At 29.0% G+C, this 24,758-nt stretch overlaps 1 protein-coding gene across 1 annotated transcript in view; it reads left to right on the top strand.

The window, feature by feature from the left end:
* Window positions 1–24,758, top strand: part of LOC107444471 (beta-alanine transporter-like) — a 275,373-nt gene that overhangs the window by 214,679 nt on the left and 35,936 nt on the right. The window contains exon 8 of the mRNA XM_071179361.1: window positions 3,551–3,729. Coding sequence (XP_071035462.1) covers window positions 3,551–3,729 — 179 coding nt within the window. The remainder of the gene's footprint in view (window positions 1–3,550; window positions 3,730–24,758) is intronic.

Raw genomic sequence — 24,758 nt, 5'->3', positions numbered from 1 at the left:
CAATTGTGAATTAAATTTCACGAATGCAAATTGAATGATTTAACGTTATCGTAATAAATCTGACAGAAGTATTGAATTGTTTAGTTTATTGAGTTGTTTTGATTTTAATTATGATAGTTTTTGATTAGTTAAGTAAATAATTTGTGTTTAAATACAAAATGTTTTATAAAAATAAATGCCAAGTAAAAACAAAATATATTATCCCGTTTGGCATAACAGCCGAAGTAGTCCAAGATCTTCTGTAGAAGATTCTTCCAAAGCAGCCTATTTTTCGATCCATACTGCCAGCTCTGTACCAACCGAAGACGAAAATTTTCGGTAGCTTGGATTTTTCACGAAGTAGATCGAAAAATATATATTAGTCAACATATTTCTTTTAAATCGATAAAAGATTATTTTTTTAATTACTCAGTTTTGTTACTTATTTAATTAATAAAATTTAACGATACTGTCAGGGTCACGTGATGTAATAACACGCATTTTCTGATGTTGCGAGCTAAGATATTATAGATATGATTTTTCTATTTGTTTTGGTTTTTGGACGAGGGATGAAAAAAGAATAAAAAAATGGTGAATTAGTTTTTGTAGAATTTTGCGTTATTTCTTTTGTAAAAGGTTACGACTGACAAATGCCCGGGNTACAGGCAGTATATTCCAAACTTCGCAAAGATTGCTCTTCCACTAACAGAGCTTACTAAAAAGAAAGTTCCTAATGAGATTCCTTGGAGCGAAGAAGCTGAGAAGGCATTCAAGGAATTGAAGACGTCGCTATGTAAGATCGCAGAGTTACAAGTCCCAGACATAGAGAAACCATACTACTTGCATACGGATGCATCTCAAAATGCGGTCGGATGTTGTTTAGGTCAGTTAGATGAAGAAGGAAATATTCGTCCCATAGCTTTCGGTAGCCAGAAGCTGAATTCAACTCAACAGAAATGGTCTACAATTGAAAGGGAAGCTTATGCTATTATTTGGGCTTTGCAGAGATTTGAAACCTTACTCTGTGGTGCTAAGATTATTTTATTAACTGATCATAATCCCCTAGTATTTCTGACGAGTGCGACACCCCAAAGCCCGAGGTTGCAGAGATGGGCGTTAGCCATTCAACGCCATGATATTGAGGCAAGTCACATCAAAGGATCGAAACTTAGTAATGCAGATGCATTGTCCAGACTGTAAATATAAACTAAAATAAGACTCTGAACATTTTTTCCTATTATTATTATTAGGTGATTAAAGTAAATACCTAGTGTTAAGTTAAACCTAAGATTCAGTGAATATTTGGGTGAATGTGAAACATAGTTTGTTTATGTGTAAAGTGTGACCCTTAAACTATTTGCCATATTCGATCTTGGGATCTAATATGACTCTGGGGGGAAGGTGTCAGGGTCACGTGATGTAATAACACGCATTTTCTGATGTTGCGAGCTAAAAGCTTGATATTATAGATATGATTTTTCTATTTGTTTTGGTTTTTGGACGAGGGATGAAAAAGAATAAAAAAATGGTGAATTAGTTTTTGTAGAATTTTGCGTTATTTCTTTTGTAAAAGGTTACGACTGACAGATACTATATTTTTTGCAAAAAGAATACATGTCTCAACGCGATTTTCTCTCCCTCTCCACATTTCTTCCCCCCCTCTGTTACCATGGTTAAGGAATATCCTACTTTTCTCTCCACATTAATACGTTTCAGTAGGAAGTGGAAATATAATGGTGTGGGGAAAAACCAAGGTAATGGAGAGGGAAAGTGTGGAGAGTGGGAAAATCATGTAATTTTGAGACACCTGTTCTGTTTACTAAGAGTTTAGTTTCAGAACGAGGAATTAATTGAAGGGAATAGCACATTGTTTTGTTTTATATATTGTACCTATCATAAATAAGTACATACTTAAATACATCCGGGATTATATTGCAATGCGTCGTATTGTATTATCGGCTTCATTAATACAGTACCTTTAAAATAAGTTTTCATAATACATGTCTAAAAATCATATACAATATGGATAGCAATTTAATTTTTAGGCCCGAGAAAAGCAAAATTTTTATTAATATCTAACCATGCATGCAAAGCAAGGGTGTGGAACTGAAAATATAAAAATAATCTATCATATTTGCAGAGAAAACAGAGTTTAAAGACAGTTATAAGAAATACCTACAAGTTTCTCTCGACAATCAAACAAGTTTCAAATCTTTATTCTTGCTTTCCTCAAACGCGAATCATTAGATTTTAATAACGTTTATGTTTTTCCTCTCATAAATTATAATTTGCAACCTCTAATGAGGAAATATAATTGGGCTACATCAGACTTAAGAAAGCTTAATTTATACCCAAAGTTTTCTAAGAAATTTAATTTACGTAAAACTACAATGATTGATGTTCAACAAATATCTATATTATAATTATATTGTTGTATGTATAATTGATTATTAATTATAATGTCTGTAATGTAAATAGCTTCTTAATAAATCTTCAGATTACCAGAAGAAAAAAGAAAAAAAAATCTTTAGACAGATTCTTTTTAGGTGGATTGATCAAAATTTAAAAAAAAAATTATAATTTGAATGAAAATATTTAAACTCCTATGAATAGTGATTAGAATAAATAATCGTAATAATATTAAAAACAATTATCACTTAAATTATTTTAAAAAATATATAGGCATGCAATTGTTTAAAAAAGATCAGTGGTAGTAAGTAGTGCGCTACTAGTAGTGAAACTACTGTAGTCGCAACTTTTTTACGTAGTTTCTAGTGTAGTGTGCTACTTTCATTTTTAAAAAATAGTGTTTTTGTAGTGCGATAGATGCAAAAAAAAAATAGTTTGTAGCGATTCCTGGTAACTACTTTTTACATTAGTTGAGAATAGTAACACGGCTCTAGCGCAATAAATTTTTCGTTCTGAAAAGCTCTGAAAATGACCCTATGGCTGCAGCTGAGCGTTAACAGAAATTGCGTATTTAAAACCACATATAGCTAACACATAAACGAGCCACTACGAAAAATAGATAATCACTTTGATCACACTTTCACATGCGCACTCATGAAACACTGATGTTGTTTCAAAGGAAGGGGACGTATTTTCGATGTACTTCGATGTATTTCTCAGAAGAAATAAAAGATAATTAAACAATTAAAACATTGCAAGTATTTAAAAGTTTTGCCTTTCTTAAATTAAATATTGGCTTTCAAAAGGAATAAAAATTGTAGGTTAAACGAACTAATTCGAAAAAAAAGAATGTTTTGGGAAATCAAACTGGCTCGTGTAAATATGAATAAATAATTCTTAATTATTCCCTTGCGTTTTAATATAAGCCAATTTCTTATTCAAAACCACTTTGATCATAGGTGAAAATCAAGTTCTCCAACGAAATTAGTCTCCTTAAAGTAGGGAAGTACTTACTACAATTCCAAAATAGTTTGCAGTCACAGCCTCTTTGTAAAATCCAAAGCCACACAAAGACATTTACAACAGTTCATTTTATTATATGTTTGAATGAATTGTATGTTCCTGTTTTCTCTCTTTAAAAAGTAATTTTGTTTCTTTATAGGTTGGTTAATATCGTTGTCGTTGTATGCGATAGCGAAATTTTTAAGCCATGTGTTCAGCATCATACTGCCATTATGGACTAGAGAAAATCTTCCTGTAGTAACAAGAGAAAAAGGATTTTATTTTATAGAAACTTTCAGTTTAGTGGGACCCATTGCTGTTCCTGTCATCGTATATCAGGCAAGATATTCAATTCTATAATAGCCATACCTTAAAGAAAACAAAACAGTATTTCCAAAAGTACATAGTACGATTCAAAAATACATAGTTTTGTTTATCCAGTGTTAATTTTTTTTTATTCTATAATTTTGTCGACATCACACTTATTAGTTAGCAGGGGTCAAGTTATTATTTTCAAAAACAAAGTTCGAAAAATGCGGTACAGAATAAAAATGCACAAAAATCATCGTTGAAATATTTTAACACACTTTCAAGGTATTAAAAATAATTAACATTTTATGTTTCAAAACATGTACACTCGAAATTTTATATTTTATACCTTTTTTCAATTGTTTTCACTAAAAAATACAACATATACTTTAAATTTTTCTGAGCGTTTTCTTACACTAAAACATTTCTTTTCCACTTTTCTTAAATTAATTTTTAAAACAAAATCCGTATAGATTTTTCATTTGTTGTTAGGTGAATATATCCAGTTTTAATTAAAATTAGGTTAAAATTAAAAACTAAATTTTAGTAAATTAACAGAACAATTTATATCCGACCTTATGTTAGTGCTATCTGGTCTGAGTGAGTTTTGGACAAAATAGGATTTTTAAAAGCATTTTTTCTATAAATATTTCTAAACATATATGAGAATTTTCAAAAACTATGACGTCAGTATATAACTATAAAGTTAAATCGCACTAAATAATGAAATAATCTAACACAAAAATTAATTAAATGTTGCATTAATGAAAAGACAATAACATAAAATTAAAGAAAGAAATATATATTGTATAATTCTCATTCAATTATCGTAATTCGGTTTGATAGCATGTGAAATTTTTAAAAACGGATTTAATACGCACGGAAAAATGATAACTAAGAATTGTTTCGGGTTTCAATTGAGATGATGCATAGTTTTTGAACTCTCGTAAAATAATTTATGCCTTTTTAAATAATAAATTTTTGATGCATTTTTTTAAAATAATAAATTGGATAAGCATTATTTTTTAAGTAATAAATTAGCGATGCATATTTCTGAATTAATAAATCAGCTGTGCATTATTTTTGAATTAATAAATTAGCTGTGCATTATTTTTGAATTAATAAATTAGCTATGCATTATTTTTGAATTAATAAATTAGCTATGCATTATTTTAGAAATAATAAACTAGCTACGCATTTTTTTAATAAACTAGCTACGCATTTTTTTAATAAATTAGCAATGCATTATTTTTTAAATAAATTGGCTTTGCATTTCTTAATATTATATAATTTGTGTAGTTTGTTATGCATAATTTTTTAAGCAATAAATTTTCTATTTTAATTTTTTTAGCAAAGATTGGTACAGAACATACAACTTTCTATTCAGAACACACGTTATATTACACCACGGGTGTGACTTTGTTTCCACTAACAAAGAGTCACGTTCTTATTCCCTAATAACAAGATCATGGTAATGGATACCCCCATATGTTATCAGTCGATTCTTCAGAATTAATCACAGTTGATAAGGTACAAAGAAAAGTACAATCACGTATAAGAAATCATAGCTTTATGCACAACCTATCTGATTTTGGTTGCCATAATGTTCGTTACAAATACTTTACCCTTATATATATTTTAATTGTTTCTAGATCAGTGGTTACCAACCATTTGACTGCTGTTTTAAATTGCGGCCCCCGGCCTCATGTAAATTGGAAACCCCTGTTCTAGATAATAAAAATTTCTGTAGAATCTCGATTAATAGTTTCTCGTGGTATTATTCATTACGAACTGTATCTATGTGGGAAAATGACGAATGCGGATCAATTTAAAATATCAAATAGCTTAAAAATGTATGAAAAGTGATTAAGTAATGGAATTAAAAATAATTAAATTTATGATTTTTTAAAAAAATTTTAATTGACAAAAAAAAATTATCTACTTAATGCAAATATTTTTACGCTGCAAAAAAAAATTACATATGAAACAAAACTTGGAAATTTTGGTTTGAACATTTTTTTAATCGCAAGCAATAAATTTCTGACATTTATAACAAATTGCTGCTCGTTTCGTACAAGTTCGTATGAGTACAGGGGTTTGTCCAGACATTTTGTGAAAGGTCCGTTTTTGTAAAATTGTGAAAAAATTACTCGTAATTTGTGAATATAAAATAAACGTTAAGTCACATTCTTTCAACCAGGGTCCGTTTTTGTGAATGTGTGCAAATAGGGTCCGTTATTGCAAAAAAAAACTTTTTCAAGGAGTTTTTAAATTGTAAAGACATACAAGATTATGCTCAATACTGTAAAATTATAATTGAAAAAATTAAATTTCAAAAAATAAACAGCAATTGCAGCTACTAAATTAGCGATGCTACATACAAATAATTGGTATTTAGCCAATACTGCTGAGCGCAGAATATTAATTTCGAACGAATAAAAGAAGCGCTTGCCGAAGACAAAATTTAGTTCGTTTGCATCTGTCTTTCTTCCCCCCCCCTTCCTGGGGATTATTCGATTAACAAAACAATGAGGATAAACAAATTTGTGAAGGGTCCGTTTTTATGAAAAGATATTTTGTGAAGGGTCCGTTAACGGACCCAAATTTCTTCTTAACAGACCTCTGGAGTACAAAATACTCAGGGGTCTGTCCAGACATTTTGTGAAAGGTCCGTTTTTCGTGAAATTGTGAAAAAACTACTCACATTATTTCAACCAGGATCCGCTTTTATGAATTTGTGCAAATAGGGTCCGTTATTGCAAAAAAAAGCTTTTTCAAGGAGTTTTTAAATTGTAAAGACATACAAGATTATGCTCAACACTGTAAAACTTTAATTAAAAGAATTAAATTTTAAAAAATAAACAACAATTGCTGCTTCTAAATTAGAGATGCAACATACAAATATTTGGTATTTAGCCTATACTGAACGCAGAATATTAATTTCGGACGAATAATGGAAGAATCGTCTGCCGAAGACAAAACTTAATTCGTTTACATCCATCTTTCTTGTTTTCTGCCCTGGAAAGGGTTTATTCGAATAACAGAATAATAATGAAGATAAAAACGGACCCTTCACAAATTTGCTTAAGTTAAAATATTTTGTGAAGGGTCCGTTTTTAAGTTAAAATATTTTGTGAAGGGTCCGTTTTTATGAAAAGATATTTTGTGAAGGGTCCGTTCACGGACCCAAATTTCTTCTAAACAGACCCCTGATACTTGTTATTTCAAGAACTCAGAGCCCTTCCGCAAATGTTTTCAGTGGTTTTGGCCAATCTAAATAAGCTTCTTCAGCTTCTGCAACCATTTCTAAAACCGACAACACCAAAAGTTTCAACATTTTCATGAACTGATGCACAATCAAACTTGGTGTTTGAGGCTATTTTTTTTCTAAACTGCAACAAATCTTTATATACTTCATTTGCGTCAACAGTTACTGTTCTTCTTAAAACGAATTAACTTCAATACTATTGAAAAATATCAGTAAAATTTCAGAATGGTAGAGATGGGAATCTGTTAGTTTCAAAAACTATAAAAAATTGAGTATTAATAACATTATAAGAATACCATTTGTGACGTCACTTAAATATTGATACGCGACATTGAGTGTGCTAACTTTTTGAACAAGGATTCTAAAACTATACATTACGGGATGTTACGGAACATCTCACATTCATAAAACAAATAAGAAAGAAAAAAATGAGGCATAAAGGTAACTGAAACCATGCAAAAAGACAAATTGAGAACGAGAAATCTAATTTATATATTTGTTTTTGTTTTGACAAATAAAGCTTTTTCTGAAGAAAAAAACATTAAACAAAACTATTTATTTGAAACGGAAGTTTATTTATAATATTTTTAGCTGCACATTTTTATGAACTACCATAAATTCAAGGAATAGGAATTTGAAAGCAACATATCAAATTCACGAGTCTCTTGAGGGAATGAAATTCAATCAAATATTTATGCGATGCATAAATTTTCATGTCATTTATGGCATTCAAAGATATCTCGAGATATGAAACTTGAAGTTTCGGATTGTCATTGCTCTTTTTTCGAACCCAGTTTTTTCAGGTTAATTGGAAACAAGGATTTTTTTTTATCCTCTTTTCATATAATGGGATGACATTAGAGTAAGTCGATATTCAATTTTATTTTATTTTTAAATATATATTTTTGATCAAATCACTAAATTTTAACTGTCTAACTTTAAATTCAAATTTGATGCGAAACATTATTCAGTAACGTGTAGGCGTTCAAAGGTTGCTTTAAGTATAGAAGAGAGAATTCGAAATATATTTTTTTTTACATTCCAAAGTTTAAGCGCAAAAATAAAACATACTTATAAAAAAAAAATTAAATTTATGATAGAGTTTATTAGTTTTTTTTCTTTTAAAACTAATTTTCTTCATTTTCAAGAATTCAGAAATATGAGATGCATTCTAAATTCAAGAAAATACAATTATTAATTTTCTTTACACAGAGCAATTCACTATACACTGCACGAAATTTCTTTTCTTACATTATTTTGATTTATTAATGTTCTAAGTAAATGAGGTATATGCTGGATTTTCTATTAACAAAATGAAAAATATATTTTAAATTTAGGTTAAAAATTTCTGTAATATTGTCTCTGATATAAAATCTCTATTTCATAAAAATCGGTAAAGGAGGAAATCATTATCAGAAATGTTATAAAATTGAGGAACTTTAATCCTTTATGTTTAATGTCGAAAAAATTATTGAAAATAGTTCAGTTATTTTACAATTTAATTTATTGTGATTCATTATTTTTATTTACAGTTACATAACAAAATGTCACAAAATTCTAAGAAATTGTGTCATTATATACATCATAGTTTTTCTAACTGAAATTAAAGAGCAGTCGAAATAAGTTCCTTTGGGCTATCTAGTGTTAAGACGAATGCAACTAACTGTACCGTTTATTCAAGTATTTTGTTTATTTATTCAATTATTTCAAACAATTTTATGAATTGTATAATACAATTTCGAAATAGCTAAATATTAATTACACAAAATTTAGGAAGTTTTTTGAGCGATATTGCTGTCATTAAAGTAACATAAAACGTAGTAAAATAGGTCACTTGGTAATCTTAAAGCTTAAAGTTTACAAAAATAGGTCACTAGGTATTTCATATATTTTTTTTTCGTTTGTACTAAAATTTTGTTTCTGTTTCCCTGACAAATAAAAATCATTCTACAATTCTTGTCGTTGATAAATTTTATTTTAAATTTCATTCGTCTGGAGAGGAGAATTATTTGAAGGAGAATTAATGGTTCAACCGCCTTTATTGTGTTCTCAAAGCGCTTCTTTCCCTCAGTTTTCATCATTTTTCATTCTAGACACTATCTACCATTTTTTTCATGCTTATTTTTAACATAAAACTTAAAATATAAAAGTAATACAAACTTCTTTAAATTTTGAGATACATGCTTCATTTTGAATTCTTATTTCATTTATTTGTTTATGAAATTATAAGAAATTACTTATAAATATGACATTTATAATGTCCGGAGAAATTTTTATATAACCATAAATAATAAATAGGTTAAAAAATCATAAAAATAAAAAAGCATAAATCACAAAAAATACGGTGTTAAAATAATTTTAACTGGAAGAATTATTCGGTAAGTTTGTTTTAAAAATATATTTTAAATAGTATATGAAAGGGAAATGAAGAACATTTCAATAAGTATATAATTACATACAATGCGCAATTATATATTTGTATATGTAGGTATGTAATTACATAGAATAATAAATGCTTACATTGTATGTAGGTATCCAATTACATACAATAATTACATTTTTAAAAGAACATTTTAAAAAAGTAGGTGTGTAATTACATACAATGCGAAAATAAGATACTTAAAATAATCAAATCAAAACGAAATAACTAAAAAAAAATTTAAAAGCATTTTTTTCCAAAAAAAAGCTGGTGAATGTGTTTACAAGAGTTTACCAAAACAAAACATTTTTTTATGAATGTGCTTTCCAAATTTAATTTAAAAATTAAGTGCATAAAAAAGATTTTAAAGGTAAAACACTAAGCGGTCGTATGAAAGTATTTTAAAGTAATTTTCTAAATAAGTACATGTCTTGTTTTAAAAGCATAAAAATGTGTTTTAAAGATGAGTTTCAGAAGAGGTTTATGAATGCATTTTTAAATTATGTTTTAAAGAATAAGTGAATAAATATGTTTAAAATATTGTATAAATAAGTACGTTAAAACATTGAAAAACTAAAATGTATAACTAAAGGCAGTTGTATAAAAGCGTTTTAAAAGTATGTTTTCAAATGTAGTGTAGGTGCAAGGATGTATTTAAAAATATTTTACGAAATAATTTTATGAATGTGTTATAAAATTATATTTAAAAAATTATAAAAAAAAGTCTAAAAGATATGAATCAAAACTCACGTTTTAATCAAAATATGTTTTAATAAGTAAATGTATAAATGTGTTTTAAAAATGGAGCCGTTTTAAAAATATTCAGTATTCCTTTTAGTTATTTTAATGTTGACACCTTGTTAAAATAAACCTTCGTAATTCGATATGATTTTTGCTACCTTTTGCACATTATTCTATTGATTTTTCTGTTCTAAATTTTTTAGAACGTATAATTAATAACCTTCAAATAAAATATCCAAAGTTCTGTTCTTCGCCTTAAAGAAGGCTAATATTTGTTATTTAATTCCATTACTCAGAAAACTATTTGAAAATTTGAACAACTCGTTGTTTGACTTTTTTTTTTTGAATATGTGAAATAAATTATTACAACAACTTTTTGAATAACAGCCTTAAATTGCATAATTTATCCTAGAGTAATATTAATTTTAGCTGATATGTTTATATCAGCTGGCACGTTTAGATTAGCTGATTCATATTATTCATTTTAGCTTATATAATCTTACACTTTTTTACTTGGACTAAAAAACCTATTCAAACGAATAAAATATCGTTTTCACATGGCATGAAAAAAAAGAAGTATTTATAGAAAATAGCTCATCTAGCAATTTATTAAAGTGATCTAAAATTCTAACTTTATCGAACAAATGTTATTGCATTTAATGAAATATCCCAATTTTAATATCATTATGATACATATTGTATTGCAAAATAATGCGCACATACGGTAATGAGTATGTATTATATTCAAGCTATACAATTCGCGTTGTACATTCCCATTATGATGCATAACACTGTACAATGTCACTCACATTTGCTGCAAATTTACTGAAGTGCCAGGTTGAATTATATTATCAGTTACCATATTATCATGTAAAACGTTAGCATTTAATAGCAATGTAGGTTAATCTAGACACTTTACTATAATTGGCAAATAACAGTTGTTTCAATCGCTGTGATGAAATAATTTATCTTCATAAAAAAAAAATCCCCATTTAATGCGTAGATTGAATAAGAGTGTTAAAGTGCCCTTGTTGAAAAATTAAATACCCAAACAATTTAAAAATTAAAAGAAATAAATTCAAATAACTAACACGTTTTTAGAGTATAGAGACTTAAACCACTTGATTACGTAGGAAAACACATTTCTTTTTGATGAATGAGTACTGAAAAATTCTTGTAACAATTTATGGGTAAATATTAATGCATAAATTAACAATTTATCTTAATAACAAGCATATTAAATGTATTATAATAACATGTATATTGAGTGTACTGAACGTATTAACTGGAACGCATTTCTATAACTGGAACGCGCTTCTATAACTGGAACGCGCTTCTATAACTGGAACGCGCTATAACTGGAACGCGCTTCTATAACTGGAACGCGCTTCTATAACTGGAACGCGCTTCTATAACTGGAACGCATTTTTGTAACTGGAACGTATTTTGTATTACGAAGCGTTAAGTCATGTTAAAAGTAAAATACCCAAACACTTAAAAACTTAAAAGAGAAGCTAATTTAAACAACTGTAATTTTTAGAGTATAGAGACTTCAACAACTAGACTAGAAAAAAAATATTGCAAAATTTTAACTATCTACATTGCTTGAAAATTTCTGCAAATAAATTGAGGAAATTTCAAATTCAGTGTATACTAGTTTAAAAATTTATTTAATAATTAAGTTTGAAATTTTAAAGTAGGGGTGCACAATCTGCGGCCCGCGGGCCAAATGCAGCCCTTCGACTACTGAAGTGCGGCCCGCGAGAGCTTCTAAACACAATAAAAAAAAAATTAAAAAAATGGCAATTTTTAATCTTACTTTTAAGTCATCACGTTTTGACACAATCAATTTTAACAGATTCTTTAGTAAATGTACGCTGTTTGTTTAAGGCGCTTTCTTTAAGCTGATTTTTTCGTAAATATAAATTATTTTTTTTTAAACAGTTATTTCCGCTTTTCTACGTGATTTCGATAATTCCGAATTTTTATTACGACGAGAGTTTCATATCGCAAATTTAAATAATAAATTTTTGTGCACTTTATTTGTGACGATTTCATCTTAAATCTAAGTGATTTTTTATCTTTTTTTTTTTAAATTCGTTCTTTTTTTAACAATTTTTTCGGCAGTTATTGCTATACGTTCCCACGTATTATAAAAAATACCAATTGTTCTATTTCGACATACAAATTTTAAATCATGCATTTGACAAGCTTTATTCGTGCTGAGTTCAGCATAAATATATTTTTTCCCAATTATTTCTATACTTTTCCACATGATTTTGACGAACCCGTTATTTAACTATGATGTTATTACGACACGTGATTGTTAATCGCACAATTAAATAATCCCTTTTTATACGGTGTTTCGGTAGAGTTATCGTAAATCGTAGTTATTTTTCCTTAGTTTTTATTTCCGCAACGAATATGATTTGGTCGAATGTGGTAATGAATTGTGATTTGATCAAAAATCAAATATTCGGCAAAAAAAAGAAAAAAATCGGCTGAACGCAGTACACTTGGGGCCAAATAGCAAAATCTTTTAGCAGCATAGCAACACTGAAACTAAAATTTCGATGCTCTGAATAATATTTCCTGGAAAAACGTATTCATAAATTAACTCTAAAAAATAAGGCCAATCAAGAACGTTTTTGAAAATGTCGTAAAGCGAAACAGAGAACATAAAAATCAATCGTAATTTTTGAAAAAAAATTTGAAAGCTGAACATCTCAGTTTTTCAATTACCAGAAAAAGCCAAGAAAAAAGAATTAAGTCAACAGAAATGCTATTAAAAATTAATACGTTATAATGAAAACGTCTAAAAAAAGTTTTTTTTATTTAAAGAAAATAAAAAGATAAAAAAAAAGCGTTCTTAATTTTTAAATGAAAATCTTATGCCGAAAATCTCAATCAATCTCGATCAATTTATCCGCCAAAACACAAAACAACTATTCATTTCAGTTTTGTGAGTACTTTAAAAAAAATAATAAGATTTTGCATGAAAACTGGGTAGATTCGCTGAGTTTTAGACAAAACTTTTATTGAAGGTCCTTTTTGCTATATTTGTTTTAGCAATGTCATTACTTGCACTGTACTTTCAGCTATCAGAAAAGTAAAAAATTATGCCTCATTTTTTTCATGTGAATAGCACCATAACTTCAATTGGAGCAGAAAAACCAATGGGAGTTTTGCATGCAATTACATTTTCTTGTTACTTTTGTTTCAACATCTTGAACTGTGCTTCCCGTTTTCAGCAAATCGGAAATGATGCATCAATTTGTTCACATGAATTGCACCATAACTTCAATAAAAATAAAACAATGAGAGTTTGACGGGTAATTACATATCTTTGTTACCTTTGTTTCAACAATGTCATTTTTAAACTGTGCTTCCAGTCATCAGCAAATCTGAAATGATATCTCTTTATGTCCATGCGAATAGCACTGTAACATAAATTAGAAAAGAAACACCAATGAAAGTTTGACGCGTAATTACATCTCTTCGTTACCTTTGTTTCAACAATGTCATTTTTGAACTGTGCTTCCAGTCATCAGAATGATGCATCGTTATGTTCATGTGAATAACGCCATAACTTCAATTACAAAAATAAAACTAAATTGAAAAAAAAATTACATTGTGGACTGCTATAACAAGTTATTCGTTTGTAAACGTTTTTTGTTTTAAACCTTTTCTCTTTTACTAATTCACCTATTTGTCTACTTACAAATTCGCATATTTCTTGATCATAATCATCTCTAATATTCAAATTTAAGTTGCGGTTAAATAAGTTAATTAAGTGAATTAAGTTAAATTAATGAAGTGGTTAAAGCTAAAAGGTTGTTCAGTTTCAGTTATCCCTATGATTTAATATAGTCATCTTAAGAATGTAATACAATTGTTTAATTAATTCATATTGTTTGGGAGTAAATTATAGTTTCAATCGAAAAATGAAAAATAAACAATTACAACAATTTTACATTATCCTTGCGCCTTTTACGCAAACATAACTATGCAGAAAGTCTTACAGTATTTAAATCAACAGCAACAAGCTTAAATCAGCATTTTCCCTACAAGTTTTTTAAATAAGAAAATTTTTCAATGAGAAAATTTTATTTAACCATCCTTGCAACTGTTATATTTTGTAAACTTTACTTTTCAAACTTTTTTTCTCCAATGCCCATCTGGGAAATGACCTTTTGTTAATACAGGTATCTGTATCTGAAAGACAGATTTCTTTGGCCACTCTTTCAGGGCCAACGTTGCTCCCACAGCAAGGGCAGACAAAGAATGAAAGAACATCCATGCCTTGCCCGGGATTCGAACCCAGAACTTTTCTAATGCAAGGCCAGTTCCCAGACCCCCACACAAGCCGGGTTTTTATCAAACTAGAGAGTTACGTTGCACCGTCTTTTACTGTAATCTTTCCAATTACAATAGATGCATACAATATATTATTGTAAAGGCCGCTTAAGGAAAAAATTGCATACATGTTATCATATTTTGTAAACACGTACACGTAATGATGTGTTTACAAAAATACATAAATTATCATCTAATTACAGCAATAATTTAAAAGCTATTCAAAGTATAAAATTATAATCCTATACAGCTATTAAGAGTTTAAAACTACTTTAAAAATCAGAAAATACTTATGAAAAATAACAGAAGATTTTATAAAATCTTTCTTGTATTATTAAACATTTGTGTAAATTGTATGCGGCTTCGGACGCATTTCCTTATTTTTCTAATAAATATCTATAATTAAATCTGAAATTATAAGTAATGACATTTAATTGGATGCGTGTAACAAATAAAATTTTAAAGAAGGAGAGCATGGAATACATAATTACAAATTTTCGAACAAAGATGTTTAAGCAGAAAATGTTTTCAAAAACGTTTGAAATAATTGCCCAAATTGAATTAATAAATATTAATGACGTTTGTTAGTAATTTATAAATGGGTAGTATACAATTAGATTGAATAATTTAACGAATTTGATTACTGCTAATAAAACTCTTGACAGTCATGATTTATTAAGTTTAAAATAAGCTTCATTCTTCAATAATTACCTTCTATAAAATAAATTATTTAATTGGAAATTGAATAATTGGATCTTAAGAATGTAAATCGTATACAAGTGAAAGTTAAATTTTTTTTTCGGTTCCTGTTAGTAAAATTAAAAAATTATAATTATAAAATATCACTTAGAGCAGAAAAATTTGAAAAATGTCTTAACGCACTAATAAAGTTAAAAATATTATGTTTCCAGCTGTATAACTTTAAGTAGTAGTTTAGTAAAACTTTATTAAAGTGTGTTAATAAGAGTACTTTTAACTAATTAAGATTACTTAAACGTACATTACAGTACTTGCATCTAAATTACAGTATTTTTTTTCTAAATTATATCGAATGAGTTTAGACACAAAGGTAAGACTCTAGAATTAGCTGAGAACCGAAATATAACGTTGTTGACTTTATTTTCTTCATTACCTATTATTTTCTTCTTCTATGTGTCCCGTCAATTTTGCGACAAACTTCTGAGGGAAGGAGGACATCATGATAAGGATTCAAAATCGCATAGGACCCTATGATAGAAAATATCATCGTACGCTGACTAACTGGACAAATTCACTAAATCATAAATGATAAAACAGCTATTCACACCCGAGTCTGCTTGGATGCAATTTTCGAAAAAAAATATTAGAAAACATAAAATTAACATGAAACTAAGATATTTTTGATAAATAGAAGTACCGGTAAAAAGGGGCGTGAACAATACGTTTACGAAGAGGAAGAGCCCAAAGCGGCGTATGATTACGTTTCCGGTCTCGAATTTCAGCTCAATTCATCATATCTGTTATGATGCTCCACCTCCCATAGAAATTAATTGCAATAGTTGCGGAACACCCTGTATATATAAGATATGGCTATTAAGTAACAAAAGTGATACTAAACTGTCTTCCCCCAACTCTCTACCCTTCGGTTAAGCGCTCAGTAGAAAAACTACAAAGTTTTAAATCTATTAAATATTTGCATGGTCCTCAAAAAGAAACCACTAAAGTACGTCACATTTGCATTAACGAAATTTACAGTATTAGCTCGTTTTTTTAACCCTTTCCTGGGCATTTACATCTCTTTTGCATTTCGCACACTTTTGTTTTTATTCTGTATACGTTTTATGATCAATTAAACAAGAGCATTTAAAGAATAGAATTTTGTTTCAATTTGCCGAACTCTGTATTTACACTTAAATGTCGTTGTCGGAAAGTATACTTCTCAAAGAACTCATAAAGAAAATTAAATTTAATGGTGATTATTGCCATGAAAAGATTTACCATGAAAAGGTGAGAAGCATGTTGCAGTGTACAAGGGTACATCCCAATCTATACTCCTGCCTCTTTTTGTGCTACACAAGTAGTCAATTGTTTGAAACCATTGCTACCATAATTTCCCACACTGGCTAAGAAAGAATTTTTTTTTAAAAAAAAACAGTGTTCTACTCACATTTGCAATCGAACCATTAGACAGTTTAATTATCACACTAGACGAGTCATAACGGAACAAATCTCACACGAAGCTTTCCAACTTTCAAATCAAATGTGATAATTCTATTCAATCGATTGAACAATAGGTGGTAAGTTAAAATCCGAACTGAAACTTTAGAAATACAAACTGAAACTTTGATGATAGCGCATGTGCGCATCCATTGGATAACCTCCCCCAAATACTTCTATATTAATTGGCTTTTAGGTATGAGATTTGGATGAAAGATGTTATGTATTGTCTGCTTGTTAATTGTATACCATTGTTGATGTTGTTTTGCTAAATAAAATGTTATTAATTTTACGATCTGCCCAATTTAGAACTTCGGTGGACATCCTTAGAATAATAATAATTAAGTTTAACGATATAGTGGCATCCGGCACAAAACTGAAGTGGAAATTACTGTTCACGTCATTGAAATACAAAGGCTAATGTATTATTTTGTAATTTGCATATTATTGCAAATGAATACGACGTATTTCCAACATGCTGACGTTGTATTGAGTCATAGAAAATCTGACTGATACGACTGTCGCTGCATTTTAATTTGATGAAAAATACTGGTTAAAAAAAGATTTTTAAGGGCTGTTTTTAAATTGTTTTGGTAAAAACAAAAAAAATCGATATATTATCATGAAAACAGATTTTAATTTCATAGGATTTATTGAGCCTATTTCTTCCATTCCCCTGGTAGATTCTTTTTTCCTGTTGATTGATGTTAAGAAAAAATGTTTTAAAAAAATACCAATACCCAAAATATTCCAATTAGATGTCAAGGAAACTCAGATTCCATTATGATGCGATGAAGCAAGTCGGGTCTATTATAATTGCACCTTGATACCATCAAAATTTTGCACATTGGGAATCCATATTTATTTTTTTAATTATCTTGATCAAGAAACCCTTAAAAAGTTTAACATTTCGTGCTACATAACATTTTAGAGCCACTATATCTTATATAGGTAGCGCTTCGCGCTGTCATGCCTCAGGGTCCTAGTTCGATCCTCGGACCGGGCAAAGTTGACTCAGCCTTTCATCACTTCAGTGCGTCGATAAATGAGTACCAAGCTTGCTTGGGAACTAAACACTGGGGGTTCCGCGTTCGGCTGACCACCTCACCGGAACATCTGCTCCTGCACCCCAGAGACCAAGGTAAAAAAAACTGAGATGGGCACAGTAGGCCTTGGCCCTCTACGGGCTATCGCGCCACTGAGTTTGTAGTTTATATCTTATTTATATAGAATTTTAAAATTATTTACTGATCCCGATTTACCAGTCAAAATAGAATACTCTATTGAAAAACATAACATTTTCTTTTTTACATTATTTATATTAAAAACACAACAGTTCGGATCATCTAATAATATCAACATTCAAGAAAAAAAGCTAATAAATTATACTCTTTTCAACATCCAATGATTGTAAAGAAATGAAAGAATTGCCATCAATCTCACAGTCTGTCATTATTGTAACAATATCGACTGCCTCTCTTCCAGGAAAAAAAAAGGTTTTTCTAAATTGGAAAGTTGTTGAACAAAAACTTTAGTTAAAGATTGGTAAATCAAACTTGACTGTGAGTGAAAGTTCTTTCACTAAAGTAGGCTTAACGGCTTTTTCGCCAAGAAAATGACACTGCACTTGAAATTGTACCTCACTACACTCAGTACAGGATCGGATATCTAAAAAAAAAAAGAAAAAGAAAAAAAAAAGATGCTACAATCCTGCCATCTCCAGTAGAAGTAAAATAAGAAGTGTTCCAGACAAGCATCGTTTTGAGTTTAGATTTCCCTTGTCCTAAAATCAGTTGGGGAGGGGTTTTTCTATCGAGCTTATCTGTTAAGCACAAATAGACAGGTTCTAAGAACACTGATAGAATTTCGCCCTAACGTCGGTGCGGGCTGCTAGATCTTGTTTATTTTATCTTTGCCCTCTTGAATCAAGATTAGAGTTTTATTCGATTTTTTTTAAATCAAGCTTTTATCTTTACAACCATTATTTTGTTTTAAATAAATATTGTTTGAGTAAGGAATTGATTTTATGACTTCTACCAGCATTTTGTTCGTTTTGTTGTCAATACCTTACAAATCTTGATGAGTAAAAATTTCTTCACTCAGAATTTCATTTACATAAAATAGTAAAAACAATTACTTAAACAATGTTTTTTTCTGAATCAATAACCATTCTACTTAAAATTATGTAATATTTAAAAGTAAAGTCACATGTATTTGCAATTTTTTTTCTTTTTTGGATGTTGGTAATTAATTTTGAAAAATATTTTCAAAAACGTTCTTCAATTTAAGATTGGATTACTTCATTGTCGTTATTATTTTTACTTGTGTCACCGTTATGAGTTACTCATTATTTCCTATTCTAACAAACTTTTAAATACAACTTCTATTCCTTAATCTCGAATTCCAATTTCGCATTTTCAAATCACATTCTTCTAATTATAACTATCAATGCTTGATTTTAATTTCCTATTTTCACAATCACGAATACCTACTTTTAGCTTCTATTTCATATTCTCACTGCCATGAATACCAATACTTAACTTAGATTACATATTCACACAGCCATAGTACAAAACCTTCACTTTGATTTCATAATCTCACAGCCATGAATACGAGAGCTGCAGTTTGATTTTATATTCTCTTAGTCATGGATACGAGGGCGGCAGTTTGGTTCCATATTCTCTTAGTCATGGATATGAGAGCTGTAGTTTGATTTCATAATCTCACAGTCATGGGTATAAAAACTTTAGATCTACCTGGTAGTCAAAATAATTACGACTGAAAAACATACGCTATCACTGAAATAATAAAGAAAATATTGACTATCATTGATATTAGGGTTTTCACTTTGTTTTTCTTATTCTCATAGAGATGTCTATCAAAGGTACTTATCCATGTCACCCTTTTTTTTATTCTAAGGGTCTTTCACAATTTAGTTCCATTTCTCTACAGAGGGATTCAATACAGTTATTACAAACTTCGAGAGGTAGAGCATATCATAAGGTTTGAGAATTGCATAGCAATCCATGGAATCCATAGCATAGCAATCGCATTACGCTAGGGGTGCTACATAATTATGGACTGGCTTTTCGGGCGCATTCAAACCAGTTCTCATATTTATCGAAATCATAATTTCAATTTTAGTAATAAATGCTTTTAAATATTTAATTCATATGACACATAGATAACTGTTTTACAGTAATTGAATGATTTGGTCAATAATAGACCAGCTGTTTTATAGTAATTGAATGATTTGAACGGGAAATTGGCCAGCTCTGCAAGTTAACTAACTACAATGAAACAGATAAATTTGGCTCCATTCGAATGCTCTGTTTAATAATAATTATTAGAAAAAAAACATTAGATAAAAGTTCCAGTTTATATGCGCACGAAAAAAAGCCAGACCATAAAGAAAAATAGCCTTTGGAGATGTAAGATGATATTTACGTTCATAAAACTATATCCGTTCATAAAACTAACTGATATTACGTTCATAAACACAATTCTTATGCTGTGCTGTACCCCTAGTTGCAGTTTTAACCACTGAAATGAGTTACCTTGCATAAATTTTAAACATTCTGTGACAAAAAACAGTATTAAAACTTGTGTACAATTTTAGACAGTTTCCATTATTAATATAATTAATCGTAATCTTTTTTGATGTCTTATGCTTTATAATTTTTATGTTATAAAAATAAAGTATCAACTAATTTGACTATGATGTGAATGCTTCGAAAAACTTCCATTTAAAATATAAAAAGCCAAAATACGTGAAAGATATTTTAATTTTGAAAAGTTCATAACTTAATGAATACTTATAATGTTCATAAATTAGAAATACTTTTCCGTAAAATGAGGCACAACACACGAGAAAATATGTAGACAAAAGTAACTTAAAATATATTAAATCTTAAAATTAATCTACATAAAAATAACTGTTTTTACATTCTTTTGAAAATGAATTTCGAAAGTTAGTAAAGCAATTTTTATGAAACTAACGTAACGAAATAAACTCATTTGGTTGAACTAATTTTCTACTTGTTAAACGCATTGTTGGCTTCATTAATTCTGTAAGGTATGAAAAGTATTTAAAAAAAACTTAACTGATTAAAACAATTATTTCACGGTTAAGATTTTCATTATATCTTTGAGATAATAAAATACTTTACGATAAAATGTATAGTTATCTGTCAGTAGAAAATATGCAGAATACAAAACCTAATAAAATAATTAAAAATTTATTTAACAAGCAGTTCAGAAATGAGATTAGTAAACTGAGCAAACATTTTTGGGAGTGTTGAATTGTGCTATTGTTCAAAGTTTCCTACAAAGAAAACATTGTTCAATATTACGCCTTATTAAACCTTCAGTAATTTTAAGCTTTCTTATGAATCAAGGTATTAATATTATGGTAACAACAGTGTTACGCTGATTTTATTGAAATTCTTTGATTGTTTTAAATACAATTATAAGATATAGCCCTTCAACATTCAGATATTTTTAAATTACTTTCAGTTTTTTTTCACAATGCTTTATAAATTCATTTTGCGCTAAAGTCAAATTCAGTACTAGTTAACATGTAATAAATCTAATGCACTGCGCGCAAAATAAAAAAAAACTTGGAAATCAAGCTTATTATTTTTGCTTATTATATTCAAGCTAATCAAGCTTATTATATTATTATTTAGGCTGATTTTATTGAATTTCTTTGATTGTATTAAATACAATTATAAGATATAGCTCTTCAACATTCAGATATTTGTAAATTACTTTCAGTTTTTTTTTTCACAATACTTTATAAATTCGTTTTGTACTAAAGTCAAATTCAGTACTAGTGAAGATGTAATAAATCCATAATGCACTGCTCGCAAAATAAAAATAAACTTAGAAATCAAGCTTTAAATACAAGATTTTTTTTACAAAAATTGCTAGCTCAGAAACTATACAACCGATTATTCTCAAATTTTATATTTCGGCGATTAAAATTACGCTCTATTAAAATGATTTAAAAGTTTGTAGTGTTTTACCTTTCAAACTTTGGAATTAGTAATTTTAAAACTAAGTGCAAAACATTTCAATTCACCTAAAAAGATCTAGCGATATGGAGAAATACGTAAAAAAGTAAAATTAACTTTAAGGAGTCTCAAATTTTCGATCGATCACACTCTTGACCAAACGGTTGAAACCATAATTTCCAGATTGGGGTTACCCCTCATGTTTTGAAGATCAAGAATCTGAATCCGTATAAAACACAATATGTTAATTTAGCGAAATTACATTTTTAGGTCTAATATCGTCACTTCATCAACGTTCTTCATCACCATATTTAAAGTTACCCTTAAACCATTTTGATTGAAACAACGTGAAAAATACACTCATTAGATTAAAATGTATTCCTAGTTTCCACTTTTACGTATTGATTGCACTCACTAGCTTTTCAAGTTTGATATTTTGATTCAAACTAAATTTAATGCCACTTTCTTTTTTAAATTTTAATGCATAAAAATGTGCAATGAAATAATATATTAAACTCAAATTATTGTTTAAGTGAATGCAAAACACATTAACATACCATCGAAGCTATGTGCGCAGCGAAATGCATTTATCCAATAATATTGCAAATATGCAACTTAGATAAACTTATACGCCCATGATGCTTTATTGCAATTTAATATCACAAAATATCAATTATTGAAGCTGAATTCAATATTGTAATCTAAGTTAGACGAAATTAACCATATTACTCAACTCTTTATCGGACACTTGACCTTTAAATCGTTGACCATGACAAGAACTAGCCTAGCATTTGTATTTTGCGTGTATTCAAGCGATAATTCAAAACCCATAAATGCCTTGATGCGAAGTAAGATACCAACAAATATTTCGGCCATAAATTTAGACGTAGTTGACGAAAGCAAGTCTGAGAGCAGCGGATTCCCAACAAGCCGATTGGCTTAAAGGTTGGCAAATATTGGCGATTTGAATTATGAATAAGCTTAAGAGATCCAATATGTCAAGAACGGCCTACATATTCAGCCATAAAACTTTAAAGCCAAATATCGGTCATCTCTGGATCTGTGTTGAGTAGATATAAGCCATACTTAAATGAAATTTAGTATGATTTACGGATACAATTTCAATTTCTTAGGAGTTTTTTTTTCTTTTTTGTGAAATCTGCTTATAAATATTTTATGCTCTCTTTTTTAGCAGAGTATAGGAAACCATAAGCAGTAAAAAATGATTAACTCTGAGAAACTTTTATGAGCAATCGATGGCTAAACAAAATTTTTTGCGTAAAAAAACCCATATATTTTAGACTAATCTTTATTAAATTATAATTTTTATTAATTATCTGTAAAGCCTAACTTTATATGGCTCTATAGAAAAATTCTACCAATTAATTACATACTAAAGCCAGAAAAAAGTACAAAACAAATCAGAAAAATGTATACCATCAAGTAGGGTAACTTCGGCCGTTCTATGAAAAAGGAAGTGGCAAAAGAAACAGTTGAAATTAAATAGTGAAAAAACTGGGTAAGTGCCATTTTTTAAAAGTTGAGATATCTCGGGGAAAGCTCTTTTTTAGCAAAATAACATGTTGCTAAATCTATTCATTTCAAAGATACTTAATGGAAGAACCGACTAAATGTTATTTTTTTAGTATTCTTTGAATGGAAGAACCGGCTAAGTGACTTGGTGACAAATATTAAATAAAGAACACTAAAAAATCTCTTTCTTGGCATCGAACGAAATTTCACACAGCAGCTTCATACATTTCACAGAAAGTTATATATATTTGTTTTTACGAATCATTTATTAAAAAAGGCAAGAAAAAAATAACCTTTAAATAGCTTCAAAATGCAATTATTTTTTTCCTGGTTCCCATTAGTTTGGGTTACAGACACACTGCCCTTTTAATAAGTTTAATTTTTTTCTTTTAAGCTGAGTCGCATAGAAAATATTATTTTGTACTTAAGCAACGTTTACAGTTTATTATTATTGTTACTACCTGAATACTCGTTTGTTTGTTTTTTTAATAAGACGTAAAAATCAATAAATATAATATAAACAAATAAATGTAAACAATCAATAAATCGGCAATAATCAACATTAGAAAATCATGCACAAAATTAAAAGAGACATGGGGACGCAATCAACTAAATAACTTAAAAAAATACTAGTTTTATTTATATATAGTTATTTGTTGCTTTTCTCGATGGCTTTTTATTAGATTGAGCAAAACAGGTTCTTAGAAGTTCGTCCTCTCAAAATGAAGACTAACAATGACATATCATTTGACATAATTCTATTGCTCGAGACCAACTCCTGATAGTCAAAAATTATCATAATCAATAATTTTTCTCCTGTACTTATCCCATTTGGAGAGAGGTCAGTAAAAATACTATTTCCCCAGTACTTGTAGTAGGTATCGTGATACGTATACTATATATAGCAGCTATTAAAACACACCAATTAACATATTAGTAATATATCTATAACCAAAATTTTTTCTTTTTTTTCAGAACATTTTTTAAGTGAAAATAAGAAGGGGCTCAACAACAATCTTTTAGATGTGTGCTCACGCTTAAAATATTAAATCCGAAATGATAAGCATACTTATATGTTTGACAAAACTAAGGCATAGTTTTTCATAAAAATCGGCATTGCTCAAAGGAGACAGATTAAGTCTATATATGAACGAATCCTTGGCAGCAGATTACCGTGCTGATGTAAATTATACTTTAGCCGAAACATATCAGAGCTCCATTGGCATACAACTTACCACGAGAGGTATACGAGATTTTTTCCTCCATTTCGCGCAATTGCTATTTAGTTTCGCTTAGAAGAATTCTTGTTGAAGTTAACTGCGACCTTGCTCTTTAAACAGGCGTTCTTTTGTCTGCTAGCTTTAAGGCTAAGAAGTTGGGAATTTTAAAAAAAGCTGCGTATTCACGGAGTGGATTGGTGTTCAAAGTTGAAAATTCTTGGTGGTAACCTAAATTACGAAAAATAAAAATCGTGTAACTGGTCATGAACGCGTAGTTTACCACGATAGGGGGAAAAATACCATAACTGTTT

This window comes from Parasteatoda tepidariorum, chromosome 4, assembly GCF_043381705.1.
Source record: "Parasteatoda tepidariorum isolate YZ-2023 chromosome 4, CAS_Ptep_4.0, whole genome shotgun sequence".
NCBI classification, from domain to species: Eukaryota; Metazoa; Arthropoda; class Arachnida; order Araneae; family Theridiidae; genus Parasteatoda; species Parasteatoda tepidariorum.
The sequence above is the reverse complement of the archived record's forward strand: the minus strand, read 5'-3'. Positions and strand labels throughout refer to the sequence as shown.